The 17,576-nt window shown below is 48.5% G+C and overlaps 1 protein-coding gene across 1 annotated transcript in view; it reads right to left on the reverse strand.

Annotated features, from left to right (window-relative positions):
• Positions 1-17,576, reverse strand: part of map4k5 (mitogen-activated protein kinase kinase kinase kinase 5) — a 114,611-nt gene that overhangs the window by 77,747 nt on the left and 19,288 nt on the right. The window contains 10 exon segments of the mRNA XM_064927048.1: positions 370-448; positions 4,259-4,383; positions 4,742-4,815; positions 8,072-8,134; positions 8,725-8,856; positions 9,877-9,949; positions 10,057-10,099; positions 13,349-13,396; positions 14,083-14,138; positions 16,089-16,153. Of these exon segments, the coding sequence (XP_064783120.1) occupies positions 370-448; positions 4,259-4,383; positions 4,742-4,815; positions 8,072-8,134; positions 8,725-8,856; positions 9,877-9,949; positions 10,057-10,099; positions 13,349-13,396; positions 14,083-14,138; positions 16,089-16,153 (758 nt within the window).

Raw genomic sequence — 17,576 nt, forward strand, 5'->3', positions numbered from 1 at the left:
GAGGACCAGAGGAGGAGAGGACCAGAGGAGGAGGAGAGGACCAGAGGAGGAGAGGACCAGAGGAGGAGAGGACCAGAGGAGGAGGACCAGGAGAAGAGGACCAGAGGAGGAGGACCAGGAGAAGAGGACCAGGAGAAGAGGACCAGGAGAAGAGGACCAGGAGAAGAGGACCAGGAGAAGAGGACCAGGAGAAGAGGACCAGGAGAAGAGGACCAGAGGAGGAGGAGAGGACCAGAGGAGGAGGAGAGGACCAGAGGAGGAGGAGAGGACCAGAGGAGGAGAGGACCAGAGGAGGAGGAGAGGACCAGAGGAGGAGGAGAGGACCAGAGGAGTAGGAGAAGAGAGGAGAGAGTGGCTGGTGTTACTTACAGCTGATCTCCGAGTGAGTTCTCTCTGGTCTGGGGTGTTTGTTGATGGAACGGATGGTGTGTCTCACTACTGAAAGAGACTGAGGAGGGAGGGGAAGAAATAGGGGGGAGAAAAATAAGGGAAGAGAGAGAACAAGAAAAGAAAGAGGTGGAGAAAGAGAGTAGACAGACTTTCAAAATTAGATATGTTTCAAAGTGAAGGAATAAACTACTCAGACCCCTTGACTTTCTCCACATTTTGTTACATTACAGTCTTAGTATAAAATGGATGTTTTTCCCCATCAATCGACAAACAATACCCCATAATGTCAAAGCAAAAAAGGTTTTTAGAAATTATAACAAACTATCACACTCACATTTAAGTATTCAGACCCTTTACGCAGTACTTTGTTGAAGCACCTTTGGCAGTGATTACAGCCTCGAGTCTTCTTGGGTATGATGCTACAAGCTTGACACATCTGTATTTGGAGAGTTTTCTCCCCATTCTTCTCTACAGATCCTCACATGCTCTGTCAGGTTGGATGGGGAGTGACGCTGCACAGCTATTTTCAGTTTTGGGTTCAAGTCCGGGCTCTGGCTGGGCCACTCAGGGACATTCAGAGACTTGTCCCGAAGTCACTCCTGCATCGTCTTGGCTGTGTGCTTCGGGTCGTTGTCCTGTTGGAAGGTGAACCTGTGGCCCCAGTTTGAGGTCCTGAGTGCTCTGGAGCAAACTTTCATCAAGGATCTCTCTGAACTTTTCTCTGTTCATCTTTTCCTCAGTCCCGACTAGTTTCCCATTCCCTGCCACTGAAAAACATCCTCACAGCATGATGCTGCCACCACCACCATGCTTCAGGGTAGGGATGTTGCCATGTTTCCTCCATACGTGATGCTTGGCATTCAGGCCACAGAGTTTAATCTTGATTTCATCAGACCAGAGAGTCTTGTTTTTCATCGTCTGGGAGTCCTTTAGGTGTCTTTTGGCAAACAGAGCGGGCTGTTATGAGCCTTTGACTGAGGAGTGGCTTCTATCTGGTCACTAACATAAAGGCCAGATTGGTGGAGTGCTGCAGAGATGGTTGCCCTTCTGGAAGGTTCTCCCATCTCCACAGAGGAAGCGTGAGCTCTGTCAGAGTGACCATCTCCCTGACTAAGGCCCTTCAAACCTGATTGCTCAGTTTGGCCAGGCAGCCAGCTCCAGGAAAAGTCTTGGTGGTTCCAAACTTCTTCCATTTTAGAATGACGGAGGCCACTGTGTTCTTGGGGACCTTCAATGCTGCAGACATTTGTTTGGTACCCTTCCCCAGATAATGTGCGTCGACACACTCCTGTCGCTGAGCTCTACGGACAAATCTTCGACCTCATAGCTTGGTTTTTGCTCTGACATGCACTGTCAACTGTGGGACCTTATGTAGACAGGTGTGTGCTTTTCCAAATCATGTCCAATCAATTGAATTTACCACAGGTGGACTCCAAGTTGTAGAAACATCTCAAGGATGATCAATGGAAACAGGATGCACCTGAGCTCAATTTAGTCTCATAGCAAAGGGTCTGAATACTTATGTAAATAAGGTACTTCTGTTTTCAATTTTTTTATAAATTTGAAAACAATTCGAAAAACATTGTTTCGCTTTGTCATTATGTGGTATTGTGATATTGTATTGTGTTTATAGAGTGCTGAGCATTTTTAAAAAAAATCTATTTTAGAAACAGGCTATAACTTAACAGCTTAACTTAACGGCACAGCCAGAAGAGGACTGGCCACCCCTCAGTGCCTGGTTCCTCTCTAGGTTTCTTCCTAGGTTCCTGCCTTTCTAGGGAGTTTGTCCTAGCCACCGTGCTTCTACACCTGCATTGCTTGCTGTTTGGGGTTTTAGGCTGGGTTTCTGTACAGCACTTTGAGATATCAGCTGATGTAAGAAGGGCTTTATCAATACATTTGATTGATTGATGGCCAAAATGTGGAAAACGTGAAAGGGTCTGAATACTTTCACTGTAAATACATAACACCACAAGAGGAAACAATGTCATAACGGTGAGAGAGACAGAGAACGTTATTGGAATGCACTGTATATGGGGAATAGGGAACTGTGGTTAGTTTTAGTACCAGACAGACAGACAGAGGGCTGTGGTTAGTTTTAGTACCAGACAGACAGAGGGCTGTGGTTAGTTTTAGTACCAGACAGACAGACAGAGGGCTGTGGTTAGTTTCAGAACCAGACAGACAGACAGACAGAGAGGGCTGTGGTTAGTTTCAGACAGACAGAGGGCTGTGGTTAGTTTCAGAACCAGACAGACAGACAGACAGAGAGGGCTGTGGTTAGTTTCAGACAGACAGAGGGCTGTGGTTAGTTTCAGTACCAGACAGACAGACAGACAGACAGACAGACAGACAGACAGACAGACAGACAGACAGACAGACAGACAGAGGGCTGTGGTTAGTTTCAGACAGACAGACAGACAGACGGCTGTGGTTAGTTTCAGTACCAGACAGACAGACAGACAGAGGGCTGTGGTTAGTTACAGACAGACAGACAGACAGACAGACAGACAGAGGGCTGTGGTTAGTTTCAGAACCAGACAGACAGACAGACAGACGGCTGTGGTTAGTTTTAGTCCCAGACAGACAGACAGGGCTGTGGTTAGTTTCAGACAGACAGACAGACAGGGCTGTGGTTAGTTTCAGAACCAGACAGACAGACAGACAGGGCTGTGGTTAGTTTTAGTACCAGACAGACAGACAGACAGAGGGCTGTGGTTAGTTTTAGTCCCAGACAGACAGACAGAGGGCTGTGGTTAGTTTCAGACAGACAGACAGACAGAGGGCTGTGGTTAGTTTTAGTACCAGACAGACAGACAGAGAGGGCTGTGGTTAGTTTTAGTACCAGACAGACAGACAGAGGGCTGTGGTTAGTTTTAGTACCAGACAGACAGACAGAGGGCTGTGGTTAGTTTTAGTACCAGACAGACAGACAGAGGGCTGTGGTTAGTTTCAGAACCAGACAGACAGACAGAGAGGGCTGTGGTTAGTTACAGAACCAGACAGACAGACAGACAGACAGACAGACAGACAGACAGACAGACAGACAGACAGAGAGGGCTGTGGTTAGTTTCAGAACCAGACAGACAGACAGAGAGGGCTGTGGTTAGTTACAGAACCAGACAGACAGACAGACAGAAGGCTGTGGTTAGTTTCAGACAGACAGACAGACAGAAGGCTGTGGTTAGTTTCAGACAGACAGACAGACAGACAGACAGACAGAGGGCTGTGGTTAGTTACAGAACCAGACAGACAGACAGACAGACAGACAGACAGACAGACAGACAGACAGACGGAGGGCTGTGGTTAGTTTTAGTCCCAGACAGACAGACAGGGCTGTGGTTAGTTTCAGACAGACAGACAGACAGAGGGCTGTGGTTAGTTTTAGTCCCAGACAGACAGACAGGGCTGTGGTTAGTTTCAGACAGACAGACAGACAGACAGAGGGCTGTGGGTAGTTTTAGTCCCAGACAGACAGACAGGGCTGTGGTTAGTTTTAGTCCCAGACAGACAGACAGGGCTGTGGTTAGTTTTAGTCCCAGACAGACAGACAGACAGAAGGCTGTGGTTAGTTACAGAACCAGACAGACAGACAGACAGAAGGCTGTGGTTAGTTTCAGACAGACAGACAGAGGGCTGTGGTTAGTTTTAGTACCAGACAGACAGACAGAGGGCTGTGGTTAGTTTTAGTCCCAGACAGACAGACAGGGCTGTGGTTAGTTTCAGACAGACAGACAGAGGGCTGTGGGTAGTTTTAGTCCCAGACAGACAGACAGGGCTGTGGTTAGTTTTAGTCCCAGACAGACAGACAGGGCTGTGGTTAGTTTTAGTCCCAGACAGACAGACAGGGCTGTGGTTAGTTATTTACCTCCAGGTCATCGTCGTCCACCTCAGAGAAGTGTTGGTGGTTGTCTGGGTTGTTCATCTTGTCCAGCAGCTCCACAGCTACTCTCCTGGTCAGCCCTGTCTGATCTATAAACAAATGCTGCAACACAGACAGATGGGAGTGACAGACAGGTGGAGGGGGAGACAGACAGACGGGGGAGACAGACAGACTTCATTAGTGATCTCGTGACAATAACACAAGATGGCCGGCACACTAACGCTCTGAATAGCAGCTTTCAAGAACGGACAACCATTAACTAGGATCAACCTCCGACAGTCCAGAAGCACGAGAAAGAAAGAGATGGAACACTTTTCCTAGTCTTGTCAACACTAATGATCCAGAACATTTGTAATTATTAACTTGATTAACTAGAGACGGGGGGGCTGGTTTCCCCCGACCCAGTTCCTCAACCAGGAAGCCCTTTCGATGAGGCTGTGTAAACAAACCGACTGCAGCAGTAGGGGTGCTTCTCTGCTGTTGGTCTCTTCTTGGGGTTCTTGGTCAGAGAGACTTTCACAAAGTTATGGAAGGCTGTGGACCTGGAGGGGGGGGCTGTTACTGACTGCAGCAGTATAAACAGGGGGGGGGGGGTTACTGACTGCAGCAGTATAAACAGGGGGGGGGGGGTGTTACTGACTGCAGCAGTATAAACAAACAGGGGGGGGCTGTTACTGACTGCAGCAGTATAAACAAACAGGGGGGGCTGTTACTGACTGCAGCAGGATAAACAAACAGGGGGGGGGGGGCTGTTACTGACTGCAGCAGTATAAACAAACAGGGGGGGGGTGTTACTGACTGCAGCAGTATAGACAAACAGGGGGGGGTGTTACTGACTGCAGCAGGATAAACAAACAGGGGGGCTGGGGGGGGGCTGTTACTGACTGCAGCAGTATAAACAAACAGGGGGGGTGTTACTGACTGCAGCAGTATAAACAAACAGGGGGGGGGGTGTTACTGACTGCAGCAGGGGGGTGTTACTGACTGCAGCAGTATAAACAAACAGGGGGGGGTGTTACTGACTGCAGCAGTATAAACAAACAGGGGGGGGGGTGTTACTGACTGCAGCAGTATAAACAAACAGGGGGGTGTTACTGACTGCAGCAGTATAAACAAACAGGGGGGGGGGCTGTTACTGACTGCAGCAGTATAAACAAACAGGGGGGCTGTTACTGACTGCAGCAGTATAAACAAACAGGGGGGGGGGGGTGTTACTGACTGCAGCGCAGTATAAACAAACAGGGGGGGGGGGGCTGTTACTGACTGCAGCAGTATAAACAAACAGGGGGGCTGTTACTGACTGCAGCAGTATAACAGGATAAACAAACAGGGGAGGGGGGGGGGGTGTTACTGACTGCAGCAGTATAAACAAACAGGGGGGGGGGTGTTACTGACTGCAGCAGTATAAACAAACAGGGGGGGGGGGTGTTACTGACTGCAGCAGTATAAACAAACAGGGGGGGGCTGTTACTGACTGCAGCAGTATAAACAAACAGGGGGGGGGGGGTGTTACTGACTGCAGCAGTATAAACAAACAGGGGGGGGCTGTTACTGACTGCAGCAGTATAACAGGATAAACAAACAGGGGGGGGGGGGGTGTTACTGACTGCAGCAGTATAAACAAACACTGGGGGGGGGGCTGTTACTGACTGCAGCAGTATAAACAAACAGGGGGGGGGGGCTGTTACTGACTGCAGCAGTATAAACAAACAGGGGGGGCTGTTACTGACTGCAGCAGTATAAACAAACAGGGGGGGGGGGGGGGGGCTGTTACTGACTGCAGCAGTATAAACAAACAGGGGGGGGGGCTGTTACTGACTGCAGCAGTATAAACAAACAGGGGGGGGGGGTGTTTCTGACTGCAGCAGTATAAACAAACAGGGGGGGGGGTGTTACTGACTGCAGCAGTATAAACAAACAGGGGGGGGGGGGGGTGTTACTGACTGCAGCAGTATAAACAAACAGGGGGGGGGGTGTTACTGACTGCAGCAGGATAAACAAACAGGGGGGCTGTTACTGACTGCAGCAGTATAAACAAACAGGGGGGGGGGCTGTTACTGACTGCAGCAGTATAAACAAACAGGGGGGTGTTACTGACTGCAGCAGTATAAACAAACAGGGGGGGGGGGGTGTTACTGACTGCAGCAGTATAAACAAACAGGGGGGGGGTGTTACTGACTGCAGCAGTATAAACAAACAGGGGGGGTGTTACTGACTGCAGCAGTATAAACAAACAGGGGGGGTGTTACTGACTGCAGCAGTATAAACAAACAGGGGGGGGGGGGTGTTACTGACTGCAGCAGTATAAACAAACAGGGGGGGGGGGTGTTACTGACTGCAGCAGTATAAACAAACAGGGGGGGGGGGGGTATAAACAAACTGTTACTGACTGCAGCAGTATAAACAAACAGGGGGGGGGGGGGCTGTTACTGACTGCAGCAGTATAAACAAACAGGGGGGGGGGGGTGTTACTGACTGCAGCAGTATAAACAAACACTGCAGCAGGGGGGCTGTTACTGACTGCAGCAGTATAAACAAACACTGCAGCAGGGGGGGTGTTACTGACTGCAGCAGTATAAACAAACAGGGGGGCTGTTACTGACTGCAGCAGTATAAACAAACAGGGGGGGGGGGTGTTACTGACTGCAGCAGTATAAACAAACAGGGGGGGGGGGGGGTGTTACTGACTGCAGCAGTATAAACAAACAGGGGGGGGGGTGTTACTGACTGCAGCAGTATAAACAAACAGGGGGGGGCTGTTACTGACTGCAGCAGTATAAACAAACAGGGGGGGGGTGGGGGGCTGTTACTGACTGCAGCAGTATAAACAAACAGGGGGGTGTTACTGACTGCAGCAGTATAAACAAACAGGGGGGGGGGTGTTACTGACTGCAGCAGTATAAACAAACAGGGGGGCTGTTACTGACTGCAGCAGTATAAACAAACAGGGGGGGGGGCTGTTACTGACTGCAGCAGTATAAACAAACAGGGGGGGGGGGTGTTACTGACTGCAGCAGTATAAACAAACAGGGGGGTGTTACTGACTGCAGCAGTATAAACAAACAGGGGGGGGGGTGTTACTGACTGCAGCAGTATAAACAAACAGGGGGGGGTGTTTCTGACTGCAGCAGTATAAACAAACAGGGGGGGGGGTGTTACTGACTGCAGCAGTATAAACAAACAGGGGGGGGTGTTACTGACTGCAGCAGTATAAACAAACAGGGGGGGGTGTTACTGACTGCAGCAGTATAAACAAACAGGGGGGGGTGTTACTGACTGCAGCAGTATAAATAAACAGGGGGGCTGTTACTGACTGCAGCAGTATAAACAAACAGGGGGGCTGTTACTGACTGCAGCAGTATAAACAAACAGGGGGGGGTGTTACTGACTGCAGCAGTATAAACAAACAGGGGGGGGGGTGTTACTGACTGCAGCAGTATAAACAAACAGGGGGGGGGGGGCTGTTACTGACTGCAGCAGTATAAACAAACAGGGGGGGGTGTTACTGACTGCAGCAGTATAAACAAACAGGGGGGGGGGTGTTACTGACTGCAGCAGTATGACAACAGTCACCCCTCGCACGTTGCCCATGGCTCCACAGTATAAAAGCCAGGGACCCTCTGCACACATCAATAACAGTCACCCCTCGCAGATGGCTCCACAAAAGCCGGGCCCTCGCAACCACGACTTCGAGGTCTCAGAGCGAGTGACGTCACCGATTGAAACGCTATTTGGCGCTGCACCACCACTGACTGAGCTCGCCGTTTCACATCCGTTACACTGGCACACTGTACTCACCACTTCATTTTATCTTTCAGCTTGGGAGGCTGAAAGCTGCTCTTTGACATGAGAAACAAGGCCCTGGAAAACAACACGTCAAATCATGTTATATAACATTCTCTTACTTCGCCGCCAGTGTTCGGAGACTTTTCAGACAGTGTCCTGGGGTGAGTTTCCCGAAACCTTCCTAGCATTAAGCTCGTCTTAAGGGCCAATGGTAGACATCAGAGATCTCAGGGCTACAACATTTTTAGGAAACTCACACCCCATGGTCGTTTTTAATTGCATCAGATCAGAGAACGGCTTAGTGACGAAAAGATCAGAGGGAACATTATCAGAATACAAAAGCAGGAATTGGATAAAATCCGGGACAGATGCTGATTATTAGATGGGTGAGGAATTGGGGCAGATACAGCGGTTGATTGGTGGATGATATGTATATGGAAGTGGAGGGCAGTGACTCATTGGCTGACGAGGAAGAACTTAATGTAACAGACGTAAAGAGACGTCTGAGGGGAGTTTCCTCTTCCTGTTTCAGGGGGAAAATATTGTATCCCTGAAAACAGGCAACATCCGCTTTCTGCCAACACCTTCAAGGCTGATGAGGAAGTGGATGGCAGAGTTGGCTCCCCGATTGGCTGATAAATGAGGAAGTGGAAAAAGAACAGTACCTCATTGGGTGCAGGTCAAACATAGGGGGCTGCAGCTCGGCCAGTTCTATGGAGGTGATGCCCACGGCCCAGATGTCACACAGCTGGTTGTAACCCCCGTTCTTCTCTACTGCTGCTACCTCTGGGGCCATCCTGCACAGATAACACACATATGACACATCTCAATCTGCTGCCCCCTGTGGGGTAGTTAAATTATCACACTGCTGCCCCCTGTGGGGTAGTTAAATTATCAAACTACTGCTCCCTGTGGGGTAGTTAGATTCACACTACTGCCCCCTGTGGGGTAGTTAATGCCCCCTGTGGGGTAGTTAAATGCCCCCTGTGGGGTAGTTAAATTATCACACTACTGCCCCCTGTGGGGTAGTTAAATTATCACACTACTGCCCCCTGTGGGGTAGTTAAATTATTACACTGCTGCCCCCTGTGGGGTAGTTAAATTATTACACTGCTGCCCCCTGTGGGGTAGTTAAATGCCCCCTGTGGGGTAGTTAAATTATCACACTACTGCCCCCTGTGGGGTAGTTAAATTATTACACTACTGCCCCCTGTGGGGTAGTTAAATTATTACACTGCTGCCCCCTGTGGGGTAGTTAAATTATTACAATGCTGCCCCCTGTGGGGTAGTTAAATTATTACACTGCTGCCCCCTGTGGGGTAGTTAAATTATTACAATGCTGCCCCCTGTGGGGTAGTTAAATTATTACACTGCTGCCCCCTGTGGGTGGGGAGGGATGGAGAGAAAGGAGGTGTCCCGAATGGCACCCTATAAAAGTCGTTCACTATAATGGGAACAGGGAGCCATTTGGGACGAACAGCCTCAGAGAAAGACTCACCAGTAAGGAGTCCCGACAGAGGGCTGTCTCAGAGAAAGACTCACCAGTAACTGTCTCAGAGAAAGTCCCGACAGAGGACTGTCTCAGAGAAAGACTCACCAGCAAGGAGTCCCTACAGAGGACTGTCTCAGAGAAAGACTCACCAGTAAGGAGTCCCGACAGAGGACTGTCTCGGAGAAAGACTCAGCAGTAAGGAGTCCCGACAGAGGACTGTCTCGGAGAAAAACTCACCAGCAAGGAGTCCCGACAGAGGACTGTCTCAGAGAAAGACTCACCAGTAAGGAGTCCCGACAGAGGACTGTCTCAGAGAAAGACTCACCAGTAAGGAGTCCCGATGAAGGACTTCCTCTTGGCAATGGTGGCTGTTATTTTGGCTGCAACTCCAAAATCAGCTGGAACAACAAGTGACATGTCCTTTCAGATTATATAAACACATACACACAGCTGAGGGTCATGAGATCGACCTTTGCGGGTCTTCAAGCATGGATGAATAGCTCACCTAGTTTCACATCCCCGTTGTCTGTTAAGAGGATATTAGCACCCTGACGAAAAGAGACCAAAAACAACAAACCGTTAAAGTCTCTCAGCAGCAGAGCAAAGATCCTATCCTCCTTGAATTACTGATCAAACAAGATAGTGATTTTGTGGAAAGAGGACATGTGTGGTGTTATTGCATCTTTGACTGGTTGTGATAAAGTGATTGTAATTGCGTAGCTAGCAGGTATTGTATTTTCACTGTGGGGCCACTGTGAGAGAGTTGTTATTGTGGTGACGGGGTTGGCTTTTACTGACAGCTGTGTCTGGATGCATTCTGCAGCGAGAGAAAGAGGAGAGAGAGAGTAGGAGAGAGAGCAGAGGCACGAGTGAGCACAGAAGAGAGAGTAGAAGTGAGGGCAAGAGGGCAAGAGCACAGAGAGAAAGGAGAGAGCACAGAGCGAGAGAGGAGGAGAGGAGAGAGCACAGAGCGAGAGAGGGAGAGAGAGAGAGCACAGAGCGAGAGAGGAGAGAGAGAGAGAGCACAGAGCACAGAGCGACAGAGGAGAGAGAGAGGAGCGAGAGAGGAGAGAGAGCACAGAGCGAGAGAGGAGAGAGAGAGAGAGCACAGAGCGAGAGAGAGCACAGAGAGAGAGAGAGAGAGCACAGAGCGAGAGAGGAGCGAGAGAGGAGAGAGAGCACAGAGCGAGAGAGGAGAGAGAGAGAGAGCACAGAGCGAGAGAGGAGAGAGAGAGAGAGAGCACAGAGCGAGAGAGGAGGAGAGAGAGAGAGCACAGAGCGAGAGAGGAGGAGAGAGAGAGAGCACAGAGCGAGAGAGGAGGAGAGAGAGAGAGCACAGAGCGAGAGAGGAGGAGAGAGAGAGAGCACAGAGCGAGAGGAGGAGAGAGAGAGCACAGAGCGCACAGAGCGAGAGGGAGAGAGAGAGCACAGAGCGAGAGAGGAGGAGAGAGAGAGCACAGAGCGAGAGAGGAGGAGAGAGAGAGAGCACAGAGCGAGAGAGGAGGAGAGAGAGAGAGCACAGAGCGAGAGAGGAGGAGAGAGAGAGAGCACAGAGAGGAGAGAGGAGGAGAGAGAGAGAGCACAGAGCGAGAGAGGGAGAGAGAGAGAGCACAGAGCGAGAGAGGAGGGAGAGAGAGAGCACAGAGCGAGAGAGGAGGAGAGAGAGAGAGCACAGAGCGAGAGAGGAGGAGCGAGAGAGAGAGCACAGAGCGAGAGAGGAGGAGAGAGAGAGAGCACAGAGCGAGAGAGGAGGAGAGAGAGAGCACAGAGCGAGAGAGGAGGAGGAGAGAGAGCACAGAGCGAGAGAGGAGGGAGAGAGAGAGCACAGAGCGAGAGAGGAGAGAGAGAGAGAGAGCACAGAGCGAGAGAGGAGGAGGAGAGAGAGAGAGCACAGAGCGAGAGAGGAGGAGAGAGAGAGAGCACAGAGCGAGAGAGGAGGAGAGAGAGAGAGCACAGAGCGAGAGAGGAGAGAGAGAGAGAGCACAGAGCGAGAGGAGGAGAGAGAGAGAGAGAGAGCACAGAGCGAGAGAGGAGGAGAGAGAGAGAGCACAGAGCGAGAGAGGAGGAGAGAGAGAGAGCACAGAGCGAGAGAGGAGCGAGGAGAGAGAGAGCACAGAGCGAGAGAGGAGGAGAGAGAGAGCACAGAGCGAGAGAGGAGGAGAGAGCACAGAGCGTGAGAGGAGGAGAGAGCACAGAGCGTGAGAGGAGGAGAGAGCACAGAGCGAGAGAGGAGGAGAGAGCACAGAGCGTGAGAGGAGGAGAGAGCACAGAGCGAGAGAGGAGGAGAGAGCACAGAGCGTGAGGAGGAGGAGAGAGCACAGAGCGTGAGAGGAGAGAGAGAGCACAGAGCGAGAGAGGAGGAGAGAGCACAGAGCGTGAGGAGGAGGAGAGAGCACAGAGCGAGAGAGGAGGAGAGAGCACAGAGCGTGAGAGGAGGAGAGAGCACAGAGCGAGAGAGGAGGAGAGAGCACAGAGCGAGAGAGGAGAGATGGAGCAAAAGGAGCAACAGAGCGCGAGAAAGATTGGTATAAAGAGAGCAGAAATACGTTTACTTGCTTTGGCAATTTAAACATTTGTTTCTCATGCCAATAAAGCCCTGTGAAGACCAGACAGTCAGGCAGGGTGTGTGTGTGTGTGTGTGTGTGTGTGTGTGTGAGAGAGAGGGCGCACAGACAGCAGAAACAGGAAACAACTTTCTCTGTGTACGATGGTAAAGCTGAGAGATCCTCTGTTAAACACCACCACAAGAGAACAGCTATGGCACTTTGGGGCGAGAGTCATGAACTGGGACGTGGCCAGGTGGTCACAGAAACACAACTTGTAAAAGTGTGTTTCTTATTGGATAAGCCCAGGTAAAACGCCTCCGTGTTTCAGTCCCCTCTCTACCGTTTGAACTCTAATAGTTCTGAGTGATTAGGGCTATTTTGGAGGTCGGTTCGGTTTCTGTTCGATTTGTTTAAAAAAAAAAAACACACACACACACACACACACACACACACACACACACATACATATATCTGTTTCCGATGTCGGTTTTGATTGAGTTGAATGCTGTTAACACAGAATAAAACAATTAATACAATTAAGTCCCCTAATGGTATTAACCATCATTTATTCACATGAATAAAATATGAGATTTGTTTTATTCGATGACTATTATTATTATTATTATTTCATTACCAAGTCATCATCTAACCTGTATAGAGAAGCTTCCTGAGCTGTCTGACAAAAATCAGTCACACGCAACCACACTACTCTATACTCCCAGTTAGCCAGCCACTCATTCTTCCTGTGGTTTTTACTCAGTCTGCAGACATTATATGTCACCATGCTTCTCAGGTAGAGAGAGGAGGGGTCAGAGGAGAGGAGAGGACAGGGTGGGAGGAAGGGTCAGAGCGTTGGGAGTTCTAACTGAAAGTTTGTAAGATAAAAATCCTCGAGCTGACAAGGTAACAAAAAAAGAATAATAAAAAATCTGTCGTTCTGCCCCTGAACAAAGGCAGTTAAACCCCACTGTTCCCTGGGCGACCGTCATCGTAAAATAAGAATATGTTCTTAACTGACTTTGCCCGAGTTAAATAAAAGGTTAAAAAAAAAATAATAATTGCAGCGTCGGCACAAGGGGTTAAGATTGAAGCCTGTGTTCTGACAACGTAAGTCACACCTCTGTCTACAAGCGAAGAAGAAGGTGCGAGAACAGCCAGACAGGGTCTTCTTTCCTTTTCATCATGAACTAGCGGCGACGTTTCAGTGAGCCAGTCTAAAAGAAGACAGATGGAATGCGTATGGTGCCAAACCTTGATGTCACGGTGCATCTTCCCCTTGCTGTGAAGGTATCCCAAACCCTGTGAATGAAAACAGTCACGTGAGACTGGGTTGGAATGACCAACGTTGGACACATCCAGAAGAGTAAAAGTGACAAGTTAGTGTGTAACTATAGGGCTGATTTCCTGGATCGAGATTAAACCTAGGTCTATTTCTTATGTATCAGGCATCAAATTGCTGATCTAGGATCAGATCATCCCTGTCCATATAACCTATTTCTTATGTATCAGGCATCAAATTGCTGATCTAGGATCAGATCATCCCTGTCCATATAACCTATTTCTTATGTATCAGGCATCAAAGTGCTGATCTCAGGTCCATATAACCTATTTCTTATGTATCAGGCAGGATCATCCCTGTCCATAGGATGTATCAGGCATCATCCCTGTCCAGATCATCCCTGTCCATATAACCTATATAATCTAGGAACAGATCATCATATAACCTATTTCTTATGTATCAGGCATCAAAGTGCTGATCTAGGAACAGATCATCCCTGTCCATATAACCTATTTCTTATGTATCAGGCATCAAAGTGCTGATCTAGGATCAGATCATCCCTGTCCATATAACATCATTCATTGTGATGTAAAAAAGAAAAAAAACTCTGATCCTTAAAAATCAGCTTCTCTGAGAGGGCTGCAGGAGTAGGCTGAATCTATGTCCAGGAAACTGGCCCTAAGAGGGTTGAACTCAGTGTAATTACCTGTATGGTCTCTCGGCAGACGTAGGCGATCTGTGGCTCTGACAGAGGCCCCATCACTGGGAAATTAAAAACATGATGCTTATTCTGCTGCCATTCCTAGTTTATTATAATACACAGAATATACCAAGTGTATGTGGACACCCCTAAAAATTAGTTTTTCCCCCCGGCTATTTCAGCCACACTCGTTGCAGACAGGTGTATAAAATGATCGAGCAACACAGCCATGCAATCTCCATAGACAAACATTGACAGAGAGGCCTGACTGAAGAGTTCATTGACTTCCAGTGTGGCACCGTTGAAAGTCACGGAGTCAGACAAATTTATGTCCTGCTTGAGCTGCCCCCCCCCATTCAATATCAAGTGCTGTTATTGTGAAGTGGAATCGTCTAGGAGCAACAACGGCTCAGCCGTGAAGTGGTAGGCCACAAGCTAACAGAAAGGGACCGCCGAATGAAACGCGTAAAAAAAATGTGTCTGTCCTCGTTTGCAACACTCACTACTGAGTTCCAAACTGCCTCTGGAAGGAACATCAGCACAAGAACTGTTCGTCGGGAGCTTCATGAAATGGGTTTCCATTGCTGAGCAGCCGCACACAAGCCTCGGATCACCATAAGCAATGCCAAGCGTCGGCTGGAGTGGTGTAAAGTTCGCCGCCATTTGGACTCTGGAGCAGTGGAAACAATTCGTTCTCTGGAGTGATGAATCACGCCTCACCACCTGGCAGTCCGACAGGCGAATCTGGGTTTGGCAGATACCAAGGAGAACACTACCTGCACCAGTGCCAACTGTAAAGTTTGGTGGAGGAGGAATAATTGTATGGGGCTGTTTTTCATGGTTCGGGCTAGGCCTCTTAGTTCCAGTGAAGGGAACTCTTAATGCTTCAGAACACAATGACATTCTGTGCTTCCAACTTTGTGGCAACAGTTTGGGGAAGTCGCTTTCCTGTTTCAGAATGACAATACCATCATACATAAAGCAAGGTGCATACAGAAATGGCTTGTCGAGATCGGTGTGGAAGAACTTGACTGGCCTGCAAGACAGCGAGAGACAACGAGAGACAGAGAGAGAGACAACGAAAGACAACGAGAGACAGAGAGAGAGACAACGAAAGACAACGAGAGAGAGAGAGAGACAACGAGAGAGAGAGAGAGACAAGAGAGAGAGAGAGAGAGAGACAACGAGAGAGAGAGAGAGAGAGAGAGAGACAACGAGAGAGAGAGAGAGAGAGAGAGAGAGAGAGAGAGAGAGAGAGAGAGACAACGAGAGAGAGAGAGAGAGAGAGAGAGAGAGAGAGACAAAGAGAGAGAGACAACGAGAGAGAGAGAGACAACGAGAGAGAGAGAGACAACGAGAGAGAGACAACGAGAGAGAGAGAGAGAGAGAGAGAGAGAGAAAGAGAGAGAGAGAGAGAGAGAGAGAGAGAGACAACGAGAGAGATAGAGAGAGAGAGAGAGACAACGAGAGAGAGAGACAACGAGAGAGAGAGAGAGAGAGAGAGAGACAAGAGAGAGAGAGAGAGAGAGAGAGACAACGAGAGAGAGAGAGAGAGAGAGAGACAACGAGAGAGAGAGAGAGAGAGAGAGAGACAAGAGAGAGAGAGAGAGAGAGAGAGACAACGAGAGAGAGAGAGAGAGAGAGAGACAACGAGAGAGAGAGAGAGACAACGAGAGAGAGAGAGAGAGAGACAACGAGAGAGAGAGAGAGAGAGAGAGAGAGAGAGAGAGAGAGAGAGAGAGAGAGAGAGAGAGAGAGAGAGAGAGAGAGAGAGAGAGACAGAGAGAGAGAGAGAGAGAGAGAGACGAGAGAGAGAGAGAGAGAGACAGCGGTTAAGAGCGTTGGGCCAGTAACCAAAGACTTGCTGGTTCAAATCCCCGAGCCGACTTGGCCCTCGAGCAATCCACGTAACCCTAATTTGCTACTTGTAAGTGGCTTTGAATAAGAGCGTCTGCTAAATGATTAAAACGTAAAAAAGAAACTAGAGCGATATGAGCAGAATCACAACACACCGTGATATATGTCCTGTAGAGATCCTCCGCCACAGTACTCCATACAGATCCACAGCTTCTCCCGGCTGATACAGGGAGGGAGAGGAGACAGTTCACAATGACTTCAGAATACTAGTGTGTAGAAGACAGACACAAAGGAACGTGTTATACAGTCGATTGGTAGTGTCACGGCCCCTCCTCTGCATTGCAGGGGCAGTTCCTCCTGCAGGCAGAGGAGGGTCGTTAGTGATTGGAGTCACCTGGGCTCAGGGTATTTTAAACTGTTTCACTCACCTCTCGTCTCTCTCTCTCCGCTCCTTCAGGTATGATCCTGTTGTGTTTGTTCCTTTGTAGTTGTGCATTGTTTTCACTCAGTCATTCACACACAGATTCACCCATCCCTGCACTTTACATACACCTTACATTATGATACTTTCACACCTCATTCCTTTTCTTTTGTTTAACGTTAATAGTTTTGGTTTACAATAAAGAACCTTTTTGATTGGCCTATACCCGTTCGTGTCCCCTCATTTTTGCCACAGGCTATGAGCCGGGCCTGTGACAGTAGGAACCACGTAGCTATGAAAGACCTGGTCTTACTATTCTCGGAGCTGACTGGTCTGTAAGGCTACATTATTATGCTCTGCTGGTTGGCCTGCTGTGATAAAGCCTAGGTTTCCTCCTGACTAAATGGACATATAAACCAGATCAGAAGCTCTTAAGTCCTGTTAAACCTGCTGGAGGCCCCAGTTCCTGGCAGTACAGGGCTGGGTCTATGTACACAGCCAGTATGCTCTTCCTGCTGAGCATTTTCCAACAGATTGTTTTAATCAGCTTTTCCTCCTCATAAACCCAAAGTAGGGGGATTGTAATCATTTCACTATTAAAATAGAATAATGAATTTGTCGTCAGATATCTGGATAGTGGAAATATTTTTGTTATTTATACAGTACCAATCAAAAGTTTAGACAGCTACTCATTCAAGGTTTTTCTTTATTTTTTACTATTTTCTACATTGTAGAATAATAGTGAAGACATCAAAACTATGAAATAACACATATGGAATCATGTAGTAACCCTAATAAAAAGTGTTAAATCAAAATATATTTTATATTTGAGATTCTTCAAAGTAGCCAGTACCCTTTGCCTTGATGACAGCTTGGCATTATCTCAACCAGCTTCATGAGATAGTCACCTGGAATGCATTTCAATTAAGAGGTGTGCCTTGTTAATTTGTGGACTTTCCTTCTTAATGCGTTTGAACCAATCAGTTGTGTTGTGACACGGTAGGGGTGGTATACTATTGGGTAAAAGACCAAGTCCATATTATGGCAAAAACAGCTCAAATAAGCAAAGAGAAACAACAGTACATCATTGCTTCAAGACAAGAAGGTCAGTCAATACGGAACATTTCAAGAACTTTGAACATTTCTTCAAGTGCAGTCGCAAAAACCATCCAGTGCTATGATGAAACTGGCTCTCATGAGGACCGCCACAGGAAAGGAAGAC

This window comes from Oncorhynchus masou, chromosome 21, assembly GCF_036934945.1.
Source record: "Oncorhynchus masou masou isolate Uvic2021 chromosome 21, UVic_Omas_1.1, whole genome shotgun sequence".
NCBI classification, from domain to species: domain Eukaryota; kingdom Metazoa; phylum Chordata; class Actinopteri; order Salmoniformes; family Salmonidae; genus Oncorhynchus; species Oncorhynchus masou.